This window comes from Pelodiscus sinensis, chromosome 7 (genome assembly GCF_049634645.1).
Source record: "Pelodiscus sinensis isolate JC-2024 chromosome 7, ASM4963464v1, whole genome shotgun sequence".
Taxonomy (NCBI): Eukaryota; Metazoa; Chordata; order Testudines; family Trionychidae; genus Pelodiscus; species Pelodiscus sinensis.
In genome coordinates this window covers 56,940,577-56,965,341 of record NC_134717.1, presented here as the reverse complement: position 1 = coordinate 56,965,341, position 24,765 = coordinate 56,940,577, and the positions used below count along the sequence as shown (strand labels likewise).

Sequence of the window (24,765 nt, the reverse complement as noted above, 5' to 3'; positions counted from 1 at the left end):
AATAAAGATAACCAGGAGCAGCTTTTACCTTGTAATATCATCCAAAGCTCATACATGCATCAGAGTTTGGACTCCCATATACCAAGGGACACACTATGAGTGTCTATTTGACATTCTTCTGTTCTCTGAAAATAAGTAAGGTAAGCAAATTTGTATCTCCCGGCTGCCCAACCACTTCAGGCTTCCCTGGGGTTGCACCTTCACAACTGACAATTTTTAAGATACTAAAAGCAGATGCTCTGAAATATGGATAATACAGGATCTTGCTGCCACTGTCTGACTGGCTCTGCAGGAGAGCAGTGTGTGTAAGTGGAGAGTTAGATTTATTGAGAACAGAAGCTGAATAAGTATAAAGGACAGTTTACTAAGAAAAGAACATACTATGATGGTCAGACAAGTTAATAATAGCAACAGTCCTTTGAAAATGCACTTGTGGTATAAGCCTTTGCCATTTTTTCTCCAAATCCCCCCTTTTAGACTCAAATTTTATTCTGCTTTTCAGGGGGAGAAAATTTTTTGAATCTTTCTTTTGTACAAGCCGATCATAAACCACGTGTATGCACAACACTAAACTTGATTAGTCAATATCCTCTTTATCAACTTTACTCTTTATCAAATTTGGTAAACAGTTCTCCCTGAATAATGCATCATTTGAAAAAGTGGCTATGTGCCACTATATTAATACCTGCTATAATCAACAGCAGTATTTCTCAACCTGTTGAATACCAGAGACTTATCCCTTCCTAAACTGTAACAAGGAGATCTCAGGACCAGTGACAGTCCACAGAGCAGTCGCTGAGAAATACTGGCAACCTAGCTGCACTCTCAATTTTGATAGACTTCAAAAAGCGAACACCTTCGATGTAGCTTTCCAGAGCACAGGCTGTTTGTTTCAAATATGTTTAGTTCTCAAGCTGAGAGCACAAATTGAAAGCTGTAATTTTGTAACCGAAGACTTTCTTACAGCACATTTCAGGGTGGTGAGACTACAGTTCCCAGTTCAGTTGATGGGGAAGATGAGTTTTTTCCTGAGTGTGAAACTGGGTTGTGGCATCTGCTTCCCTTGGTTCAGCCTGTCATTCTTTCTGCTAACCTCCTGGTTCACTGCTGTCAGGATAGAGAGAATATCCTCTCCTCTGTCAAAAAACAAGAACCTCAACATTAGCAACTGGGAAGAGTTTCACCGAGCATGCTACCCGCTAACACCCTTTTATTGCTGAAGGGTGCTATTGCATTCTTCCATCTCCTGATCAAAGCCAGCAGTGCAATGAGCAGATAATGGATTTAACTTTATTCTGCTACACTGAACAATTTATAGTAGCTGCTCTGTAACTGCTGTCTTCTAAACAAAGGAGTTGGACCATATTCAGGTATTTCTCCTTGTATACATGAGATTCTATTTTATTGAGATGTGTGTGTGCTTATAAATACATAGATGTGTTGATACACATTTCCAACCCAACCTCCATACAATCCTAGGGCTGGAAGAGACCTCAGGAGGTCATTGAGTCCAATCACCTGCTAAAAGCAGGACCAATCCCAACTCAGTCATCCCAGCTAGGGCTTTGTCAAGCCAGGACTTAAACCTCTGGGGCTGGAGATTCCACCACCTCTCTAGGTAACCCATTCCAGCGCTTCACCGCCTTAATGAGGGTTTGTCATCCTAATATCCAACCTCAACCTTCCCCGCTGCAACTTGAGACCATTGCTCCTCATTCTGCCGCCACTGAGAACAGCCTCTCTCCATCCTCTTTGGAAACCCCCTTCAGGTAGCTGAAGGCTGCTCTCAAATCCCCACTCTCTCTTCTGTAGACGAAATAAGCCCAAATCCCTCAGCCATTCCTCGTGAGTCATGTACATATATCCATAGTTCCCACATACGTGAATTTTACTGCATGCAGGTGACAGCAATTCCAGATCAGTTGTTGTCAATTTTATATTGTACATGTGTCAATTTGAAGATGAAGTAGTGACACAACTATATGAGGGCTGTAGCGTATTTACCCTATAAACACTCCAGGTCTACACACATATGCCTCACAAAACTCCACTAATTGCACCACTTGCATTAAAGCATTGTCTACCCAAGAAGACAGTACTAGTGTAACTTATCAGTTCTTAAATAGGTACAAACTGTTGTGCAGCTACACTTCTCAGTTTAACTAAATCACAGCTTTAGTTGAAAAGGTGCAATTTTGTATAGACCAGATATAAGGCTACGAATGAAGAAGTAACAAAATGTATGTACAGGCACAAATCAGTGTAAAAGCTTTTATGAATAAGATAGCTGTAAGAGTTAGAAATAAGATGTACTAACCGTGGACAACTCTTCTCGAGGTGTTCACACAGTGACTGTATATACCACGTGCCTTGGGTTGTGCTTCTGTAGGAAACAAAATCCTTCATGGTGGCCATTCCAAGCAGAAAGTCTGCCTCATTTGGAATGCACTCCAGCTGAAATCTTGCATCTGCCTCTACAGAATAATCCGTCTCTGTAGAATCGGTTTCTATATGTATCCCTCTCTGGAATGTGTCACCTTGGCAGGCCTGAATGAAGAATACTTTTGGTTTTCCAGCAAGTGATGGGCAGTTCGTGCCAGTGAAAGAAGTGGTTAGTTCCTGGATAGGTATTTCCTGCCCATCAGTACCAAATACGATGCCTTTATCACCATGGGAAAGGATGCAGCAAACAAAGCAGTCGTGGGCACGGTGATCCTTGTTCCTGTACATGTGCGTGATGTGACGGATATCTGCTGCAGTGAGGTCTCTGTGCTCTTTTATCTCAAAGTGAAGTTTGGTGAAGACCTTTGTCAGAGCTGCTGCAAAGTAAACAGAAGGGGCACAGCAGGAAACATTTTGTAAGTTTTACTAGCTAAATTCTTCATGTAACAGAAGAAAATTGGGCTCATGCTTTTCTCTGTCATTATACATTTAATGCCTCCCATCAATTGTGTTTTCAAAGTGGGGCTTTATCTCAGCTACCATAGAAAAGACCATGAGGAAAAGGAGAATCTAAGGACTTGAACAATAGCAAACTGATATTGTCATTATTTTCATTTACTTGAATGATAGTAGAGCACGTACTTATCAAATTAGCAAATGACACAGTGTGTCAATTAGTGTGGTGCCTGGAACTGGACAGTTTTCCAGCTAAGCTTTCACCAGTGATGAGTAGAACAGAACAATCACCTCGGCTGTGTCTACACTGGGCCACTTATTCCGGAAAATCAGCCGCTTTTCCGGAATAAATCACAAGCTGTCTACACTGGCCCTTGAATTTCCGGAAAAGCAACGATGCTCTACTGTACAAAATCAGCCACTATTCCGGAAAACTATTCTGCTCCCGCTCGGGCATAAGTCCTTATTCTGGAACACTGTTCCGGAAAAGGGCCAGTGTAGACAGCCCAGTAGTCTTTTCCGGAAAAAAGCCCCGATCGCGAAAATGGCGATCAGGGCTCTTTTCCGGAAAAGCGCGTCTACATTGGCCACAGACGCTTTTCCGGAAAAAGGGCTTTTCCGGAAAAGCAGCCTGCCAATGTAGACGCTCCTTTTCCGGAAAAACTGAAAACGGAATAATATTCCGTTTTAAGCAGCTCCGGAAATTCATGCCAGTGTAGACACAGCCCTCCTGTATGTAATCTACAGCCTTCCTGTTAATATATCCTAGAATGACATTTGATTTCCCCCCCCCCCCCAATAACCTCTTATTGCTGGCTCATTACATGTGTGATATAGTATAGCCCTCAGTTCCTTTTCTAGAATGCAGCTGCTTAGCCAGTTATTCCCCGTTTTGTTTTACGCACTGGATTTTGCCTAAGTGCAAAGACCTGCACTTGTCATTATTGTATTTCCAAAGGAATTCTTAATTTTACCAAGTTCACTGTGAATTCTAATCCTTTGTCCTCCAAAGTGCTGGCAATCTCTCCTCACTAGATGTCAAGCACAGATTTTATAAGTGTAACCTCTATGCCATCATCCAAGCTGTAAATGAAAATATTAGTAAGTACTGGATCCAGAACTGGCCACTGCGGAACACCACCTGATAGATCCCTCTGTTTGACAGTGAATGTAGTGGTTAAGTACACATTATACAATAGACCATACATTTCCCCCCCCTCTCTCACATTACTACAATTTTCCTGGAGTTCAGATGCAAACCGTGCCCGATTTTTTCTAGTCCTCGCTGTACCTGCATCAGCGTTTGTTCCGTTCCGGTCTTTCATTTGTTGAAGTTTAGGCACCTCTGATCTTGCTTTTGAAAAGTCATGATTGTTGAGGATCAGGCAGATTCCACGGGGCTGGCTGTTCATTTTGTACATGTCAGTCTGTTTGGGAAAACAACCCACAGTCTGAGCTATGGCAACCAGTCATTCACATACTCCTGTGTGTTCTGCCAGATAGTGGGTTCAGTCTAATGCCCGGTTCCAGGGCACAGCGCATGGAGAGCTGTACTAATGGGGCAGCCAAGGATTCTCCCTACTCCATTCTCTTCATTGCAGGCTCTGTGCCCCCTGTTTCCCTCCTTAGGGTAGGGGCTGTGCTGAGACCAGGGTCACCATGGCTACAAGTGCCATAACTTAGGGACATTGGGGGTCTCCCACCCACCCCTTCTCTCCTCATGCATTCTTGCTCCATCCCACCTATGCTTCTCTTCACACAAACCACTTGCTCATTCCCCGCCCCACAATCCCCCTCAGCTACCCTTCCAGACGTTCCCCCTTAGCTCACTTCACACTCAGTCACCCTGCCCACGCCCTGCCTTGTTTTTCAGTCTGATCGCTTTTGCTTGTGCCTCCCCATTTCCCTCCCCTCAGCCTTTCCCTGCTTCTGCTCTTGCTCTAGTTTACATTTCATTTTTCCATCCTTCCTCCCTATAAATCTCTCCCCCATCCTGCTCCTTGCTCCCACTCTGTCCAGTTAAATCTCCTGCCCTCCCCATTCTCATAGACCAGGGCTATCCAACATGCGGCCCACGGTGCAATTTGGGTTTACGTGGGACTCAACATGTGGCCCACGGGTGGGATCCTTTGAACATGGCTTCCACTGGGAACACGCTCCACAACAGAAGGCGTCTCCCAGGCAGGGTGAGCTCTGAAAGACACAAGTGGACGGGCTGGCTGGAACAGACGGGTACAGGGTGTCGGCATTTCTAGCCGACAGAGAGGAGGTGCTGGGAATGCCGGGGCACTGTGGGAAGTGCTGGCTGCTTAGCCTTCTGGGCAGAGCCTGAGAGGTGCTGACTGGCTCACACTGGCCACGTTTGGGTTTGGCACCAAGGCTTAAGGCTTCATCTTTGTATTCATGCCCCTCAGTGTGAAAGAAGCTATTTGCATAGATATTTACATGTATATGCAACCACACTGAAGCTGTGGCCTTCGGCATGTGCTGTATCATTGTGGCCCCCAGGGCTTCCAAAGTTGAGTAGCCCTGCTCTAGACTCTCCCCTCACCTCCCAGGAGATGCCTTGGATCTCTCCTTCCCCTACTTCCTACTTTCCCTTAGGCAGCAGTGCAGAGGGGAGAGGGGGGAGGGACAGGAGAGAGCCAGTGCACGCAGGGATCGAGCTACCCCCCACTGGTCCTCTGTTGTTGACCGCCTTAGGGGTTACACATTTACCTGAATACACACATTTTAATCCCTGGCCCCCCGACAGCTTCAACGATATCATGCAGGCCCCAATGCTCCAGCATCCAGGCCCTTCCCAGGCCACTCTACTGCCTCACTTCTCCCGTCTCCCTAAAGCCCTCATGGACCTTCTCACTCGCCTTCCCCCGGCTGCCTCCTGACAACATTCACCCTCTGGCCTGGCTCCCTGAAGCCCCAGCTGTTTCTGCTCCCAGCCCGTTATACATCTAGCCTAGGCCCTGCCCTGTGGCCTTCTCTGCTCCCCTTGCAGAGTCCGATCTGGGCATCTTTACATTTATGCTCTCCCTTTTCTCCAGCACTCCTGAGCCTTCCTGCCTGGGCCAGGGTCCCACAGCAGGGGACAAGCAGAAACTGGGCTACCTGGCCAAAAGCAGAAGGGAGCGTTAGCGCTCTCTGCTGGCCAGAAGTAGGAACTGCAGGGTTTACAGCTAAATATGAAATTTCTTACCTGAAGTTTGTTACCAGTTTCTCTCCTCATTCGTTACCCACAGCTACTACCCCTGCCTATAGCATTTGGGAGTTGTTGCTTGAGGCTCCAGGGGTAGGCTGAGGTGCCACCTTCAAGCTTTGGCTGCCCCGGCAGAGCTCTGTGTCCCCACCACCAGGGGATTTCTGGTGGGACAGGTCACCGGGTTCTGTGAATGTTATTGCCTGCAACGTGTCCCTGACTTTGAAGAAAAATATCTGTAATCGAATCTTAACCTGAGTCCGTGAGAATCCCCCCACTGGCCTGAGGAAGGGGAATGGTGCAGAAGCCCTGCTTCCTCCAGGCAGCTGGCAGAGGCCAGATCCTCTCTGGGTTCTTTCGCCTTTCAGCCCAGCTCCATTGCAAGGATTGCCCCTGGAGCCAGCCCAACAACTTCCTCCTTATCCTGAGACTCCCACTCAGAAGCACCTCACTGAACTTTTCTGCACCGGTGATGTGACTCGAGGACAGGGTGGGACCTGGGCCCTAGTTGCACAAGGCTCAGACAGCTGGGACCAGGCAAGCCATAACTCCTCTGCTGTAGCGCTTGTAAATGCGTTTCCAGAGAGGACCACAAGCTTGTGGGGTTTTGTTTTCATACAGAGACATATCTGTCTGCTGCTTCATACTCTCCCGTCTCACCATCTGCCAAATATCATACTATTCCAGGTACAGCATGCTCTCATAAAGTAACTCTTAATCCTGATTTACCTGCTGGATTTCTTCCTGGGTGCCTGGAGAATCCCGTGCAGTCTGAGAAACCCAAAGGCTGTCCCCGCCTAAAATAAATTTAGAAAGAGACAGTCAGGAATGGAGCTAGATAAAGCATAAAACGTTATCACCAGGGAAAGCAGAGAAGTTACTTTAAAAGGCCACTCGTCTGCTCATAAGACACGTGTGTCACTCCTCCTAGCTGCACTGCAAGTGCAATGAGTAAATGCCATCCTTTGCCCTCACAGGGAAACTGACCTGACTTCTCTGTAAGCTCCTCCACACAGCAACCTACTAAGTGCTACACAGGCCCTTGGGGAACCTGCAGTGGCCAGGGGAGAAACACCTGCGGTGGGTGGGAGGGAAATCCCCTCACTCACCTGGGCCAAACTCAGCCCCAGTCCAGTTAGTGCTGCAAGGAGAGAGTGTGTGTCTGGGGGGGGGGAGTTCTCTTTGCCACAGCCCCAGGGCAGCCTGCACCCCAAGCCCTTCAGCCCCAACTGCACCCCAGCAAAAGCCCCACACATACTTTGAACCTCCACACAATGAATTCACTGGTAGTGGGAGCAGGAGCAGGAGCAGGTCCCCAACACTTGGGTTGTGGTGTATCAATATATGCTGCCAGGATAACGGCTATTCATCTAATGGATGTTTCATCCACCTCTACTACTGTGCTGACTAGCCAAATACTGAACTGGTCCAGCTATTTATCAAATGTGAACGTCAACTGCCCTACTGACTACTGACAAAAGTTCAATACTGCACAGGTAAAGCATGAATTTTCTATGCCGCAAGAATAATTCCCTTGGTGTATAATAAACTAAAACGACACAATCTTGCATAGGCCTTTCTGACCCAGACTTTCATCCACAGCACCACTCCTGTTCTGGCTAGCCCCAATTAGCTGTATCAGTCCCCCTGCTTAAGCTTGTTGGTATATGAAATCTTCCTCCCTCCAGGAATGGATTTGGGAAGTTTCACTGTGCCACTCCCCAAAACTGTACAGAATGCAAAAGAACACCACTTCCCTGGGAGCTAGTGTGCTTCAGCGACAGCTCACAGAACAGTTTTGAAAGGAGGTCACTATCACTGCCCCCTACTTTACAGACTTGCCCAAGGTCACCCAGCTGGCCACAGACAGAGCTGGGAGTGGAACTGAGTCCCAGCACAGTGCTCTATGTAACTGGGCCATACAATCTGCTGGGGAGACAAAGATTTTTCAACTTGAGTCCTTAACTAGATACACTCATATGAAGTAGATCACTTCTTTCTCTGCATTCCCTGTGGGCCAGATCCTGCATCAGTGTCCGATCGCAGACACTCTCTGCATCTGTGCAGTCTCTGTGGTCAATGAGACACTGCATGAATCTGTGCTCATGAGGCTGATGCAGAACCACAGCCTGCATGTAAAGTAAAATACCTGAGAGAGGCAGCAGGAATCTGATACAATAAAGAGCGTGGTGGGTTTTCTTGGAAGTTTCACTAGAGTAAAAACTGATCACTCAGCTTCTCATAACTGTTATTCTTCAAGATGTGTTGTTCACATCCGTTCCAAGCAGGTGCACGCGCACCATGTGCTTGGTCATCAGAAACTTCTTCCCTTAGCAGCTCCCATCAGGTCGGCTAGGGAGCTCTCTGGAGTGGCATTGTCATGGTGCTTAATATATGACCCTGCCAACACAACCCTCCTTCAGTTCCCTCTTGCTAGAACTGTGTTTGATGGGTCCCAGGAGAAGGATGGGGAATAATGGAGGGAGGGAGGGAGGGGAGGAGTAGAATTAGTCAGAATATCCCACTTCTACCACACAGAGCACCTACAGGTCCAATGTTATCTGTGACCATGCATTGCAGAAGTGGACAGATGTTTCATGAAGCACAGGGAAGACTGCAGGGCTGTGTCTCAACTGGCCAGTTTTTCTGGAAAATCATCCGCTTTTCCGGAAAAACTTGCCAGCTGTCTACACTGGCCGCTTGAATTTCCGCAAAAGCACTGACTTCCTACTGTAAGAAATCAGTGCTTCTTGCGGAAATACTATTCTGCTCCCGTTCAGGCAAAAGTTTTTGCGCAAAGGGGCCAGTGTTGACAGCTGAGATTTGATTTCCGCAAAAAAGTCCCGATTGCGAAAATGGCGATCGGGGCTTTTTTTGCGCAAAAGCGCGTCTAGATTGGCCACGGATGCTTTTGCGGAAAAGCGTCCGTGCCAATCTAGACGCTCTTTTCTGAAAATGCTTTTAACGGAAAACTTTTCCGTTAAAAGCATTTCTGGAAAATCATGCCATTCTAGACGTAGCCCAGGAACGTGGAGGGTACGCTGTCCTTGGGTGTCCCTTGAAAAACCTTGTTTGGAGCCCGACAAAATAGCTTGATCAGGCCCTGTCCCTGTCCTAAGGGTGGATTTGAAAGTTTATACCTACTCTTTTTGCCTCTAGAGACATAGAAATCCTGCCTTGGGCAGGGCTAGTACTGCCACTGCTGCTCCAGCTAGGGCCTATGCTGGGGAGCAGGAGTGTACATCCCTAGCGACTTCATAGTTGCCCTAGAGTCTTTCAGGCTGCACAGCTTTCAGTTGGGGCCTGATCCAAGAACAGCCCCCACACTTTTGAAAGGGAGGGACACTAAGGTCTGTTGAGTCAGAAAGGTCATATATTAAGTGCCACTCCAAGGAGCTCCCCAGCTTCCAACGGGGGCTACTAAGGGGAACATTTTTCTGACAAGCACGTACACACACCTGACAGTAATCAATGTGAACAAGCACTCGAAGATGAACTATGAAAAAAAAAATTAGTTTAGTTTAGGGATGTAAAATCCCAGTCAGTCAGTTAACCGGTTAAACATTAGGACTAGAACAGCCCCTGTCTGCAGTGGGTCCCCTGCTTGTGGGGAGCAGCAACAACACCCACCGGTTAGCTGGAACTGGTAAGCATTACCCAGTGATGCTTACCAGTTAACTTTTCACAGTCCTACTTCGGTTAGATAGGATCAAATAAACAGAGATCACTTCGTACCAATCTAGAGAGGTGAGACAAGTCAAGTAGATGGGAGTAAAAAAAAATGTGACAAACATGGGAAAAACAGTTGAAAATTCATTAAGAAAGTCCTAAACATCATCTCCATGTAAGCTAATGCGTGTCAGTTACCTTCAGAGACTCTTTGACCTCCATGTCCTTCCACAACGTACATTTCTACTGCATACAAAAGAAATTCAGTGTTTAGTTATAAATGCTTAGCACATTAAAATGAGGTGTCAATTCAAACGTAAGGGATGTGAAAGAGGCTATTTTTACCACTTTGCACTAATTCATATTCTTCAATTTTCTTCAGGAGGCTTTTGTCAATTTTCTCACAAATAGTCTTAAGGGTCTTTAGGTTTTCTTCTGCCAACAGTCCCTTCTTCTCCATCTCAATTAAAACATCGATCATTGTCTGGGCAATTAGAGAGATAGTTTCCTATTAAATTCAGAATTTCCTTTCCCTCCACATTCTCCAGTACAGAAACTTCTCTTCTAGTAGAGCCATATCCTCAGATACACCCATCATCTTCCAGACCTCTGTGAATGGAAGTTATTCAGACCTGGCTAGGATGGATCCCACAATGGTGATCTCATATTTATACAGCACTTTATACAAGATTCCCACGGGGCATGGCAAGTGTTAACTACTGATTGCTTAAGGAATCACTCTGACTACAACCCAAGAAACTTTGCCTGTTTCTTTACCTGTTTTCTGGAGGGAAAACAAGCAAAGAACTCTTAACAACATAAAGTGCAGTGAAAATTAGGCAGGCAAACACCAGTGCCCACATAAGAATCAGCGGGTTCCTGAGCATTCATCTGACTCCACAGAAACAACCAAAACTGCAGTTCCATCTCTCATCAAAAAATAACTCCTCCAGCAGCACGGAGCCCCTATCTCCATCATGGACCTGATGTGTCGTCTTTGCATATTTTTCTTTGTGATGAGAGAAAATAAAGTGTTCCATCCACTGGGATATTGTGGAATGGATGGGCAGAGAACTAGAATGGAGCAGCCATACCTGTGTGCTTCTGAGCTGCTGTTTCCATTGGTCTCAGTAAGTCTCTCCCAGTGGCCTAGACCAAGGAGGTGAGGCTCTAGATAGTGCCAGGTAGTGTGGTTCAACAGTTAGGGCACTAAGTCTGGGAGTTAGGAGATGAGGGTATTATTCCTGGCTCTAACACAGGCCCATTGCCTGATTTAAATAAATCACTTAATCTCTGTGCCTCAGTTTCCTCACCTATAAAATGGAGACATAGTGTTCACCCACATTTTTTTGAGGTCAGTGGAAGAAAAGCAGTCATGTTATTGACTAATTGTCCTTATTGGTAATCAGTTAATTGGAAAACGTGGCTCTTAAGTCTGAGAAGGATGAAAGACACCAGCATCCTGTGATAAAAACACTCTGACTGCTTGTTCTACTCCTGCCCCTTCACTACCTTGTTTATTTACATAAAAGAGTTTATACTCTTTAGGGTAGGGACTGTCCATCACTTATTGAGTTTTACATTATCTAGCCCAACAGACACCGTAGTCTGGACACCGTAGTAATAAACATGGTTAATAATAATGAAACATATGAGCCATCTAGTCAATAGCCAGAAATGTTCCTTTCCCACACTGGGGAGGAGGAAAGAGAAGTGGTGTTAAGATGTGGAAGCATAGGGTGGTTGTTCCCAAAAAAGTCCTGTGTTCCCCCCCTCATCTACCCCAGCTAACCCAACACTCTGCATCCATTAAAAAGCAATGAAACAATTCTTACTATCTCATTGTCCATCTTGCACTTTGGAAGCTCTTTCTTCAGAAGAAACTTCCAAGATTTCAACTCATCTGTTGTTATGTTTTCTGAGAGCTGGAAAAGCAGGTATCTGGAGTGGGAAAACAGGGAATTACTTCACTCAGTATGACCTACCATTATTTAATATTATGGGGCTAGCTACCAAGTGCTTGCTAGAAGCATACATGGCACAAAAAGTGAAAAATGTATGATATACACACACACAAAATATATTTTTCCCTACAGACACCACTGTTAACATAAAGCAGACTGATGTTTTTTTATAATTCACTTGGTCCCAGAACCTGGAACTCAAACAGGGTGCTTTTTATGCAGCCAAAATGAATTGGTTTTTAAAAACTAAGCTGAGCCGCTCAACTAAAGCCCGCTATGGACTGATGGTTTTTACAGTTTGGTTATTAGTCAATGCTTTTTCTCTGTTTTCATCACTTACCAGTAACTTTCAGGGTTCCTAAACTGCAATAGTCCATGATCAATACACTGAGGGCTTTGCTTCACTACTCGGTGGATCAACACTGCAGCGATCGATCCACCTCCTGTCGACTCTGGTACTTCAACAGGACAAGAAGAGTAGCCAGAGTCAACAGGAAAGTAGCCCCACCTGACCTTAATACAAACAAGACTCTGCAGAAAGCATGTCAACTGCAGCTATGCTATTCGCATAACTGAAGTTGCATAGTTTATATCAATGAGGAGGAGGGGAGTGGTGTAGACTAGGTCTGAGATACAGCAGATCAATTTGCACCACAATCGTATTTATACTAGCAGGTGAATGCCCACAGAGAAGCTTTGTTCCAGGTCTAGCTAAAAGCCAGCCCGGAGACCCTCAATGGAGCTGAAAAAATACACAGATAGGAGTAATTTCCATTTGAGCTGCAGGATGTGTATGTATGCATGTATTTTAATCAAATTCATAGAAGGAAATCCAAAATTTGTCCTGCAGGGGCAATATAACTTGCAGATGTGCCGAAAGCAAGTTCAAATCTTTAAACATCTGGGACTGTTAAATAGTTTTACAGGATTCCACTGAACCTCTGACAGGCAACTTTCAACGCAAATGCTGGTGAACACTCAAGCAGAAGCACCCTGCCTCCATAATGGTGAGAGGGAGGAAAATGGAAGGAAAGATGAATTTGGGCATGTTATCTCAGATCAGAGCCAGGAATTATTGGATAAGCGGTGTCTCCACTCCATCAATGAGCAATACGGATGGATGGCAAGCTAAAAACCAGAGCATGTCATGTGGGGGGCCTTAAGGAATGAGCCTCTGGTGCCTTTCACTGTCAGAAAAGGTAGCCTGAAAATGCAGGCGATTACAGTGGCTGTATATTCTGCTCATGACACCCTTCCCTGAGGAATAAACAGCTAATCTGAACCAACCAGGTCTTGAATCAGGGATAGAAATCCCCAGCTGACCCCGAGTTCTGGGGAAATGCCACACGTAGCCCAGGGTCAGCTAGGGGCTCCCCAGCTGATTCCAGGCTCCACTTGGCATTTCAAAATGACAGCACAGCATGGAGCCTGGGGTCAGCAGGGGACTCTGAGTCCCCCACTGACCCTAGGCTCCATGCGGGCGCTTCCACTTTGAAATGCACGAGAGCTGCCGCTGGGGACTCTTGTACATTTCAAAGCTGGCACGCTTGCATGCAGCCTGGAGTCAGCAGAACTTCCTGCTGGCCTCCGGCTGCATGCTGGCCTCTGCCCCCCAGCAGAGACTCTTGTACATTTCAAAGGAGGAATGCGGAAGTGCCTATTAACTAGTCCAGTAGTTGATGGAAATTCCATTGACTACTCCACTAGTAAATTATTTGATACTTAACATCCTTAAAATGCACTCTCCTTGGATTCCAGCCTGCTGAGAAGAGGAATTTGTTTATTAGGAAATCAAAATGCCGGCTTTCATTTTCAGGGTCAGGCCAGACACACCCACAACTCCAATCATACAGAACTGGGCTCCAACGTGTTTAATTCAGACCAGGAGTTTGGTTTTCTGAAATACGATGCTCTCTAGTTTGAATGCTAATACTATGTAATCCTCTGATTTAAATAAACAGCTGCAGCCAGATCCTGAGCAAAACATGGCACAGCTGAGAAACAATGGTGCAAAGACATTTGTTGCTTTTGCAGCTTCTGGTTCTCGTGCCAATTTGTGCCAGCCCGATCCCTGCTACAAAGTAGAGCAGGCGCAGGGCTGCTCTATAATGGGGATGTAAAATTTCGATTAGTCGCTATCCTGCTATACCTCTCCCTTTGAAATGTACAAAAACCGCTCATGGCTCTTGTACATTTCAAAGGGAGAGGCACAACAGTTGGGACACCTCTGCCTCCCCTGCCCCCCACACTTCAAATGCCACATGCTCTTCACAGGGTGGAAGGAGGCTTCCCACGCCCCCAGGCCAATCAGGACCTGGGGAGTGTGTGTAGCCTCTTCCTCCCTGCCAGGGGCATGGGTGCCTACTGGTCCTAGTGCCAATTATGGTCTGGGGGTGGGAAAGCCCAGAAGAATTCTGGCCCGGCTCCTTCCAGATTAGGTCTCGTCCCTTGCGGTCCCACCTGGGACCACTTAAAATTTTTTTGATGTGGCCCTTGTCCAAAAAGTATTGCCCACCCTTGCTCTGATCCTCCCCTGGGATGTTTTCAACCTACTATTTAAAAGAATGCACAATTTACTCTGTCATTCATGATTTGCCTTTGGACTGTTTAAGTTGCATTAGTGTCCGATTCACATACATTTACTGTACATTAACATGCACATCAAGGTAGCAAAATATTTATATATGTTATGCAAAGGGATGGCATAACTGTTTTGCAGACTTAAAACTCCCATTGAAGTCCCTGGGCTCCAACTGAAGTCAATGACAAAACTGCCATTGATTTAACTGGGAAGGCTTGGGCCCTGAGAGAGCATTTATGAACTACAGGTACAAATCACATGCAAATCATTAACAGCGTTGCTACTTACATTTTCATGAGACATTAGATTCTGCTACCAGTGTGACACTGCGCTACCCACCTGAACGGAGACACCTTTGCCCTCCCTGGAATTTGAAGCTCCCTCTCCATCTCCTCTCTGCTGGAGTGCAGTTTATCAGTCAGGACATCTATGCGGTTTATCCTGAACAGCAGTTCCTTTAAGAAGGACAGGTCGTCTTTCTCCATCATTCCCCTTTCCTCAAGTGCTAGGAATAAGGCTTCAGAATCCTGGATGTTTTCCTGCTTCCGCAGTGGGATGTATTCCAGGCTTAGAAACTTCAGAGCCACCAGATCTTCTGTGGTCAGAGCTTCACTGATGTTGAAGAGGAGTCTGTGGAAGTCCATCCTCAGACAGCTGACAAAATGTTATTTCAGTCGTAGGTAAAAGGAAAAGAGGGGTCCCTCGTGGCCTCTCTTTAGACTGTGAATGAGAGAACAGCTTCATGTCACTGGTGTGGCAACAGTTAGCAATGTCTCATAGTAAATTGTTTTTTGTATTTCTGTCCCTCAGCGCTGCCATGCCTTTGATCATTCTAGCAGTAGGATTGCATACCACTGGGCTCACTACCCTAGTTAAGTACCTGCACCTGGCCACTTATGATACTGGAAAAAACAGACCCCCTTTCCCAATAAGAACTTGGTATCTTATGCCCATGGAAGTCAATGATACATCTTTATTGACTTCAATGGGGCAGAATCACCTAACTGGGCTGCATAATACTTTACTCTGAAGAAGATTCAATGTTAATTAACTTGGCCACATTTATTAGAAGTGCTACTCATGATCATGAAACGATCCAGTTCCTCCTCTCGCAGATATGCGGTTTGCCAGGATAGCTTCCTGCAACAGCTAATTCTGCCGTCTGCCTCGGCTTCAGCAGTATTTTACTGCCTTACTTCTAACCTTAGCCAAGTGGTTCTCAAGAGTGGTCCTCGACCGTGGGCCACAGGCTCAGGGCTGCTCCCCTTCCCCGGCACTGCAGCCCCACACGCATCCCATGAGGTTGGCCTCCCATTGCTGTGGGGGAGCCTCAAGCCTCACAAGTTGGATCCAGGTCATGGGGGAGGAAAGTGGCCACCCAGTGCCTCCTACTGGCAGTGCAGGAAACTGCTCTCCTGGATGCTTTTTGTTAGTCCCATTGGCTGGAATCCTAGCTAGACCCTCACCACCCCAGCCCAGTCTAAGGATGTTAAATCGCAGCGATCAAACGAATCGTGTAGTCGATACAATTTGTATCGACTACACGACTAATCGAGAAGGATCGCTGTGCGGAGCTGCAGTGGGGGTAATCCCAGCAGCCGGCTTGAGATGGGCCTGACCAGTCCTGGCTCGTGCCCGCTCCAGAAGCCACCCACCCGGCGGCTCTGCATTTTAAATGCAAGCAAGGGGCAGCGCCCTGGACTAGCGCAGCCCAGGACAGCTCGGTCCCGGCTGGCGCTGAGTCCGGCAGCCCCTGCCCGCAGCCGAGCCTGCCCGGGCAGCAGCCCGTTCACTGCGGGTAGGGCGGGCTGGGGCTTCGTGGCGGCTGCCCTGCCCGTGGGGGACCCGTGGGCAGGGACAGGTGCAGTGGGGGAGGAGGCGGCCCCAGCTGGCGGAGGCAGCAAGCGGCGGGTCCGCCAGGCCAGGGCACCAGGCGGCACGAGAGACGCGCCGCCCTGGCCCGGGAGGCGCGAGGCCCCGCGCCGGGAGAGGCTGGAGCCAGGCGCCCGGCCCGTCGCGCCCGCCCCTCGGGCCGCGCGCCTGCCGGCGAGCCGCCATGGAGCCCCCGAACGTGGCGCGCGCGCGCCGCCTCTGCGCGCCGCGAGCTGCCCCCTGCGGGCGCCTGACGGGCCACGAGCCCCCTGGCACAGCAGGGGCCGCCGAGGCACAGGCCTTGCCCCGCTCCCCCGGCCGCGCCAGGCCCGCTCTGCTCCGCTGCCTGCACCGCCCGGGGCCCAGCCAAACCCCGCCCCTTAGTGCCCCGCACAGAAGCAGCGTTTGCTTTGTCCCCCAACAGTGCAAGTAACTCAGCGTTTCTTAGGGGGGCCTGTCCCACTGCAAGCCAGCTCCCTGCCCCTTCTCTGAGCGAGCTCCCGGCTGGCTTTCGCCACAGCTCACCGGAGCCCCGCGCCCGCTTGCTGTCACCTCGGGCTCTTTTTTTCAATAAAATCAACAACGATTAGAACTGTATAGATCAAGGCAGTCTAAGCGGCGTTTTATATCAAGTTTACAGCGAGCTGTACCCAGTGCTTCCAATCCCTTTTTAATTGTCTTCTTCTGCAGTAAAATGGATTAGACAACACGTCAACTATCAAGATTCTTAGTCCTAGGGATGAATTTAAGCACGTACTAAAAGTTAAGCCCGTTGCTTAAGTGTTTTGCTGAATCAGGGCCTGTTACAGCTGACAGTATCTGCTCTGTATCTTAAAAGCACAGCCTCTTATTTCATGCCTAGTGTTTTATTTCCCACATTACTATCAAACCTATTTGTGTTGCCAAAACCAGATTGTTCTTTCAGATAGGAATAATCTTTCTTCTTCTTCAGTACTTGTACAGCACCTACACTAGCAAAAAAAGATCCTTCTCATTGGCTAGTAATCCTAGGAGCTATGATAATACAAATAATAATAATAAATTATAATAGTAAAACTTTGCGGTGATATAAACAAATTGCTACGCCCATATGTCTGTACAGAGCCAAGCAGATTGCTGCTACATACCTAACATTTCTGTGTTATTTCTGATTTTTGAACCACTAGCAGATTATGTGCTCCTGTCCCTTAAAAATAAATTCTTCCCCTATTTTTATGCATTTGCCCTTTGTTCCTCGAAACATAGATGATCCACCCAGTACTTATTCATGCAAACTCTCACCAAAGTCCATGTGAGTTCACCAGTTAGTGAGAATTAGGAGAAAAATCTCTTGAATTAGCCCAATATCTTAACAACAAATAAAAGGAGATCATTTGCAACGAGCCTTAGACAAGAACAAAACTGCTTGTGAGCAATCTGGCAGCATGTATCACCCTTGAAAGGCCACCAACTCGTGGTTTAAAGCCAGCTCGTGAGATATTTAGTACTTACATTTTAATTACAAAGTTGTCCCACCTCAAGATCGTAATCAAGTCTCCTGTCTGCTTTTAAAGTTAGTGATAACTCAGCCACATTTTTGTGTGAAGACGAGCGTTATACACAGTTACTCAAGACTTCCTGGTTGCTGATGGGAAGTGTGCAGAGTTGTTCCTGTGACTATATTGCTTGAGCAGTTTGTTTTAAGGGGTGTGGCATTCGGGAGCTAGAGCCCGGTAATGTCATTTCCTTCCCCACCCCAAATACAGCACACAGAAATCCTAATAAACTGCTGTGCCATGTCACCGTATTTTCAAAAATCATACACAAGGGCTGTTTAGTGGGAACTGTTTTAGGGCAGTGCACACTTTAGGCAGGTTGTTTTAATTGTGCGCCAGTGTCATTATGGCCACCTCTGACAACAGCAGTGACGTGAATATTCCTCGGGGCAATGGGTTTTTTTGTTGTTTTTTGTCAAATAACTTTGTGTCTGAATGAGCTGAACTGTCTTCAGGTATGTTAAAACCTGTTACAAAGAAGACTATTGTCACTTGTTCTCTATGTCCACAGAAGGTAGGGCAGGAAGCAATAGGCTTAATAAGGAGGGGATAATTCAATATTAGGAAAAACTTAACTACAATAAAGATAATTAAACGCTGCAGTTTTTCCAAAGAAGATCATTGGAAGTGTTTTAGAACAGATTGGTCAGGAATGGTGGCTCTCAACCCTTGGAGGTATGCAGAGGTCTTCGTGGGGGAGGGGGAAAGCGGTGTTAGTCTGATCTTGGTAAAACAAAAGGGGAAAAAAGTAAGTAGCACTTTAAAGACTAAATACTTTCAGCTGATCTAGATACAGTAGTTCCTCGCTTAACACGTGCCCACTTAACACGTTTTCTCAATAGCACGATTTTTTTTCTTAGGGAACATTTTTCGAACAACACCACTGTCCCCGCAATAACACGATTTCCCTGACCAGACACACACACCCCTGCAATTTGCCCTCCTTCATCATTTTAAACACCTCCAAAGAGGAGGAAGCAAATCTGAGGAGGCAGTGAGGGCAGAGAGAGGGCAGCGGCTACAGCGAGGGACACTGAGTTTGCTCAGTTCGGGTGCGCATGCTCAGTGCACCCAAAGTAGCAAATTCTGAGAAGTTAGTGTTTTGCTCGCTACACCGGCCAGCGGCCGGCAGCTGTGCGGGGCTTCCCCTGCCTCCCTGCAAAGCGGCAGAGATTCGCCACTCACTGTGCCGTTCCCTTGCGATCCCCTCTGGCTGGATGCCTCGCTCCCTTTCCTCCGCCCACCACTTACAGCCAGCAACTGGGTTTCCCCAGCTGGCTGGTCGCTGGCAGCTGCGCGGGGCTTCCCCTGCCTCCTTGGGTCCAGCGAGGAGGGGTCGCTGGGAAACAGCGCGGCGAGTGGCAAACCACCGCCGCTTTGCAAGGAGGCAGGGGAAGCCCAGCCAGCTGGGGAAACTCAGCCGCCGGCTGCAAGCCCCCTCCCCTGTCCTCCTCTTTCCTTCCACAGAGTCAAACACCTCCCCTCCCTGCTATAACCCAGTCCCCTTTCTCCCCCAACCGTATGTCCCGGTCCCAGCTGCTAACAAGTGCAGGCAGGAGCCGCGAGCAAAATGCAACCCCCAGCTTTTCCATTATTTTCAATGGGAAAATTGACCCCGCATAACACGTTTTCACTTAGCACAATCATTTTCTGAAACGTATCTACCATGTTAAATGAGAAATTACTGTATTTGCCTAGTTATACAACAGGCTACATAAAAAGCACTAGAGAAGTCAGAACAAACTAAAATTTCATATGATGACTTGTTCATATTGCTCTATATGATAAAATCTAAGTACAATATTTATATGCCAGTTGATTTATTTTATGGTAAAGTTAGAGCGTCAGCAATTTTTCAGTACTATTGCGCTGTGACACTTCTGTTTTTTTGTCTGATTTTATAAGCAAGTAGCTTTTAAGTAAGGTGAAACTTGGGGGTACACAAGACCAATCAGACTCCTGAAAGGGGTACAGTAGTCTGGAAAGGTTGAGAGCCGCTGGTCTAAGGTTCACATGATCCTGTCTTAGTGGGTTTTACCCACGAAAACTCATGATTCTATATATTTTGGAAGCTTCAGGGGGTAGTTAAGTTAGGCTGTACAGGATAAACTTAAAAAACAACAAATGGTCTGGTAGCACTTTATAGACCATGGGTTCACAAACTGGGGGGGCATGAAGAAATTCCAGGGGCGGGTGCGAGACACTGTTATAGACTAACACAGGCCTGCACAACTCGGAAAGCGGTGAGGGCCATATTACTCCAAAGAAAACAGCTACGGGCTGCAAGTAGGGTTGCCAGATGCTCTCCCAAAAAATACCGAACACGCAGGCTAAAACCCCACCCTGCCTGGTAATTTTTTTTACCGGGCAGAGAGCACAAATACCGGACTGTCCGGTAAAAAACCGGACACCTGGCAACCCTAGCCACAAGGGTACAGTTGGGTGGGGGAGGGGGTGTTATATTTTGATTTAATTCAAAAATTCTTAAACAATTTTTTAAATTATTTTAATTTTTATGTATTTTAATTATTTAAGTTTTTATTTGTGAATACAGAGTGCTCATCCCCTCCCCTTGCCTGCGGCCTCGCCACCGGGGGAAGCATGAGAGGATCAAGGGGCAGCGTTGGGAAAAGGGGGTGCCCCTCCCCACTCCCTCCACCTCAGCTCTGGGCAGTGGGGAACGGCCAGCCTGCCCCCCTCTCTCCACCCCACTCCATGCTGAGGAGCAGAGGTGGGGGGGGGGGGCGCGGCTTCTGCTCCCTCCCTCCTCTCCTCCCCCCCTCCCCCCCCGAGGGAGCATTTTCTTTTAACTGGTCTGGCCTTCAACCCTCCCCCCCCCCCGGCTTTCACAGAGTGCGATGGACCCCTCCCCCTGCTCTGCCTCTCCTGCCAGTGCCAGGATCTGGGCCTCATGCAGTAGCAGGCTCCTGGAGGCGGCGCCTGGGCGCTTGACTGAGCGCACCTTGGGCACGAGGCCCGGGCAGACGGGAGCAATCCAACACCGAGCGGAGGCAAGCCTGGCTGGGCAGGCGCGTGGCACGGTACGAGCCCGGCCCCAGTGTGCTCCCAGCCTCTCTGCCCCCCATGGCAGGCAGGGGAGACCCGGGGTTGGGGAGTCCCGTCCACACGGCAGGGCAGCAGGCACGCACCGTGAAATGACTCTGGGTGCTGGGGAGTTTTAGTGCCCCCCATAGGTTGGCGCCCCCGGGCAGCTGCCCAGCTAGCCCATCCCTTAATCTGGCCCTGGTCACGGGCCGCACAGTGAGCCCCTGTGGGCCGTATGTTGTGCAGGCCCGGACTAACAAAACATGTAGATGGTATCATGAGCTTTCGTGGGCACAGCCCACTTCTTCAGATGACTTCTCAAGGTCCCTTCCAGCCCTCTGTTTCTATCAAGAGACACTCAATGAAGGTTAACATTCCTTCTGAGCTAACAAACAGCTTTAATAACATCCACACTTACTTGACACTTCTCTGCCCTCAAAAAAATTTATCACTGTGAACAAAGGACTGTTTGTTCCTTATAAATTCTACTCAATATAGTATTATATCTTGAACAAGCATTCCACATTATCAAATAAAAAAAACCCCTAAGAGATCCCATGTGTTCCAAAAGAAGATCCTTTCCATCAGTTTTTTACATTAGCAGCTTTTGCATTAATTCTCCCATCACATACAAGATGCAATCAAGTGCAAATCCACTAATGTAAAACCAATGTAAAGTAAGGGAAGACTCAGGCCAGGTTGGGAATAAAAGGTGCAGTCTGGAAAAAGGTTTCTACTTACAGAAAATCTGTGGCATTTTCGCCCCCTAAAATAGCATGTTGGGTAGGGAAATTCCAACAGTTGGTGTCAGGGTGAGTAGTTGCTTTACCACAAGAGAAAAAGATGGGGGGAAGCCCACAAATGAAGTTTAGGGACTTCCCAAACAAAGCAATGAAGCAGAATTTTCTACTCATTCTGGACAAAAGTAGTCAGGACAAACAAAATCACTTTTCAGTATGATTATTGGCAATACTTATCTACACTGCTGTCTATCAGACAGACAGTAGTGTAAATAGGTATAACTTATTCTACACTGCAGTGCAAGCCCAGGTTGAAACTCAGGCCAGTGCTACACTAAACCCGAAAGATTGGCTCAAGGTGTGTAACTAACGTAGCTGGAGTCAGCATATCTTAAACCAAGCTTGTTGCCATCTTCACAGTGGATGTTAATGGGAGCAAACACTCCCATCCGCTTCCCTTATTCCTTGTGACTGGGAGGAGTACCAATGCTGACCCGAGATGCGCTCAGCATTCAATTTAGCAGGTCTTAACTAGACCCACTAAATCAAACACCAGAAGATCTATCACCGGAGCATAAGTATAGATGTGGCCTCAGACTCACGTGCTACTCTCCCTTCTGTCTACTCACAAACGTCTTGGACTTTGGCTCAAACCCAAGGTCTTAGACAGGAGTCAGCAACCTATGGCTCCTGAACCAAATATGGCTCTTTGGCAGCTGGAACGCAGCCCCCCTCCTCATTCCCTCCACTACAAGGAGCCCATACTAGCACTTCAGCCTTGCAGCCCCCTCACCTCCACAAGATTGGTGCGCTAGCGCTAGCTTCCTGTGGGGGCAGAGAGGGGAGAAAGCCCCGAACCTCGCTGCATGATCCAACTCGCAGGGGAGAAGTGGAGGCAGATGTGGCTCTGCGCGCTGCTGCATCCCCTCCCTTGGCTGCAGGAACAGCAGCACATGGACATGCTGCCTGTAGGATTTCTCCGCTGTTCCCACTGGCCAATGAGAGCAGCAAGAGGTGCCTGAGAGCAACATGGGGCGCAAAAGCAAGTGAATGCCCCCTTCCTCTCATGCCCAGACTTGGCACCCCAACTCCCTGCCCACTGAGACCCTGCACTCCCAGCCCACTCCTGCACCCCTCCCCCTGGCCAGACACCCAAACTGCTCCTGCATCCTTCCCCTGGTCAGACACCCCACCGTCAGCCTGTTCCTGCACTCTACCTCCCACCCTCATCCCCTCCTGCACCCCATCTCCCACCCAGATCCTGCACCCCCATCCCTACCCCACTCACTGGCCGCTCTGTCCCAAACACTGAACCCTTCCTTTTTGGCTCCACACCAGAGCCTAAGGAAGTCCACAAAATCCACTGCCCCTCAAAGCCCAAGAGAGTTAATCTGGCCTGAGGCCTTGAACTTCATTTCTTCCTCCTCTCCATGGGGATGGAGTGCCAGGGAAGTGGGGTGTCTCAGTGGGGGGCCACATCAGTGAGGGCTGTGGGATTTTGGAGGGGTTTTTTGCTGCTCATTTGTGTGGTCCCTAATTTTTCTGTGGGTCAGTGGCCCCCACCCCGAAAAAGGTTCCCCGCTCCTGCCATAAATAAAGAATGTTGAAACCTTTTGTATTGGACATAACATTTTTACTTCATTTAAAATAAAGTTTGCTAAACTAATATGAGAAAGCTGAAGTGCTTAATCTGTTCAATAATTTCAACTAATATTTTCTTTCTTACTGGCTAAATTAAACTGTTCTCCCTTGCTGCACCATTAGCAAAATGGCTCGAGTGTAATTATATAATTAGCGTCAAGTTTCCATTAGGACCTGGTGGTCCACGGAAAGGTTTATAATGACCTGGGTGGGCCATGGGCCAAAGGGCCTGTTCTTTTGCCATTCCCAAAATACATGGAACTTTTTAAATTAAAACGAAAAATTAATACACAATTTCAAAGACACATAAAATGGGCAGGCTGGGGGCACTCTGCTCATTGAAAGGGCCAGCTGAGGATGTGCTGGAAAGAACACGTGCACGCTCCCAGCTGGCATAGCGAGAGGGGCTGGCGGCAGCAGATACCTCCACCTGGCTGCCACAGCTCGGCTCCAGCCCCCATCTTTCTGCCGCGGTCTGTCCCCAGCTGCAGTGCTCCTGAGGTGGACCCCGCAGCTCAGTCATGGTGGACCTGCGACTGCTGCAACAGCCCAGCCATGGTGGCCCGGTTTAGGTTCCAGCTACGGCAGCCTGGCCAACTAGGCCCCAATCGGAAGCCAATCCCCCATCTGTCCACAGGGTCCTGTCCCTAGCACCGATCCTGGGGCAAGCCCCACTGTATGGTCCCCATCTGGCTGCAGGAAGGGCTGGTGGCAGCTCCCCTCCTGCTGCGGCACAGGTAGGAGGGGAGGCCATAATCTGGCTGTGGCGATCCTGGCCTGGCCCCTCATCCCAGCCACTGCAGCAGCCCAGCCTCGGCTAGGTAAAGTAATCCATTCCCAGAACCTCCCCGCATACTCTGCTTCCCATCCCAGCACCCTGCCCTGCTGCCTGCACCTCCCACACATCCCATCCCCCTGTCCTGAGCCCTTCATACAGCCCAATCCTGACTGCTGCACCCCCACGTCCACAAACCCCCAGCAGCAGCAGAAGTCCATTAAATAAAGCCTGTGAGTACAATGTTTCATTGGTGCTATTATTAATCATCACATCAATCATCAATCATTTTCAGTTGTATATTTTCAGTCATGCAATTGGGCACTCTTATGCCGGCTCTTTGTTCTGAGTTTTGATGTAATTTGGCTCTTTGACGTGAAAAGATTGCCAACCCTTGCTCTAGAACTTTCCAGAACAAATAAAATTCTAGAATCAGGGCCTGACCCAGTCCTGTATTAAGGTTCGTATAGTGGCCATCTTGGCATTCCACCCTCCAATTCAGGACAGATCTGTGTTTTGGCACCAGCTGTTGGCTCAGTTCTTGAAAGGCTCTTCCCTTCTGTCAAGAATCACCTCCCAAATGGGACCTCTGTTGGGTCCTCTCTAGGCTGACAGGACCACCCTTTGAGCCATTGGGCTCGTGTTCCCTGGCTCATTTATCGTGGAAGGTCGCTTTCCTCATGGCGGTGATATCGGCCAGATGAGTGTCAAAAGCCTTGACATCAGAACCATATTCAGTCCTCTATCTGGCTCTGACCCCAGATGGTCTTTTTACTGAAAGTGCTATGGCCCTTCCATGTTAACCAGGATATTTTCCTCCCGGCGTTTTACCTTAAGTCACATGCCAAT

General features: G+C 48.0%; 1 protein-coding gene across 6 annotated transcripts; it reads right to left on the bottom strand.

Moving 5' to 3' along the window:
* Window positions 1-344: 344 nt before the first annotated feature.
* Window positions 345-24,765, bottom strand: LOC102446244 (caspase-8). Of its 6 annotated transcripts, none has more exons than XM_025189907.2 (9): window positions 24,748-24,765; window positions 14,648-15,028; window positions 11,599-11,704; window positions 10,109-10,247; window positions 9,962-10,009; window positions 6,824-6,891; window positions 4,190-4,325; window positions 2,318-2,819; window positions 345-1,136 (listed from the first exon to the last, which is right to left on the bottom strand). In XM_025189907.2, the coding sequence occupies exons 2-9, from the start codon at window positions 14,950-14,952 to the stop codon at window positions 1,001-1,003; spliced, it is 1,440 nt and encodes a 479-aa protein (XP_025045692.1). In that variant the 5' UTR covers window positions 14,953-15,028; window positions 24,748-24,765; the 3' UTR covers window positions 345-1,000. The 6 variants fall into 6 exon arrangements, with proteins under 6 accessions (XP_025045692.1, XP_006133700.1, XP_025045693.1 ...); XM_006133638.4 differs by lacking the exon at window positions 24,748-24,765 and adding an exon at window positions 17,672-17,831; XM_025189908.2 differs by lacking the exon at window positions 24,748-24,765 and adding an exon at window positions 17,672-17,831 and having other exon boundaries at window positions 9,962-10,006.

Coding starts and splice junctions, on each gene's coding strand:
- LOC102446244 (XM_025189907.2), bottom strand. CDS start 14,952: ATGGACTTCCACAGACTCCTCTTCAACATCAGTGAAGCTCTGACCACA. Junction 11,705..14,647: donor GCAAAGGTGTCTCCGTTCAG/GTGGGTAGCGCA, acceptor TTCCCACTCCAG/ATACCTGCTTTTCCAGCTCT. Junction 6,892..9,961: donor AGGTCAAAGAGTCTCTGAAG/GTAACTGACACG, acceptor AATTTATTTTAG/GCGGGGACAGCCTTTGGGTT.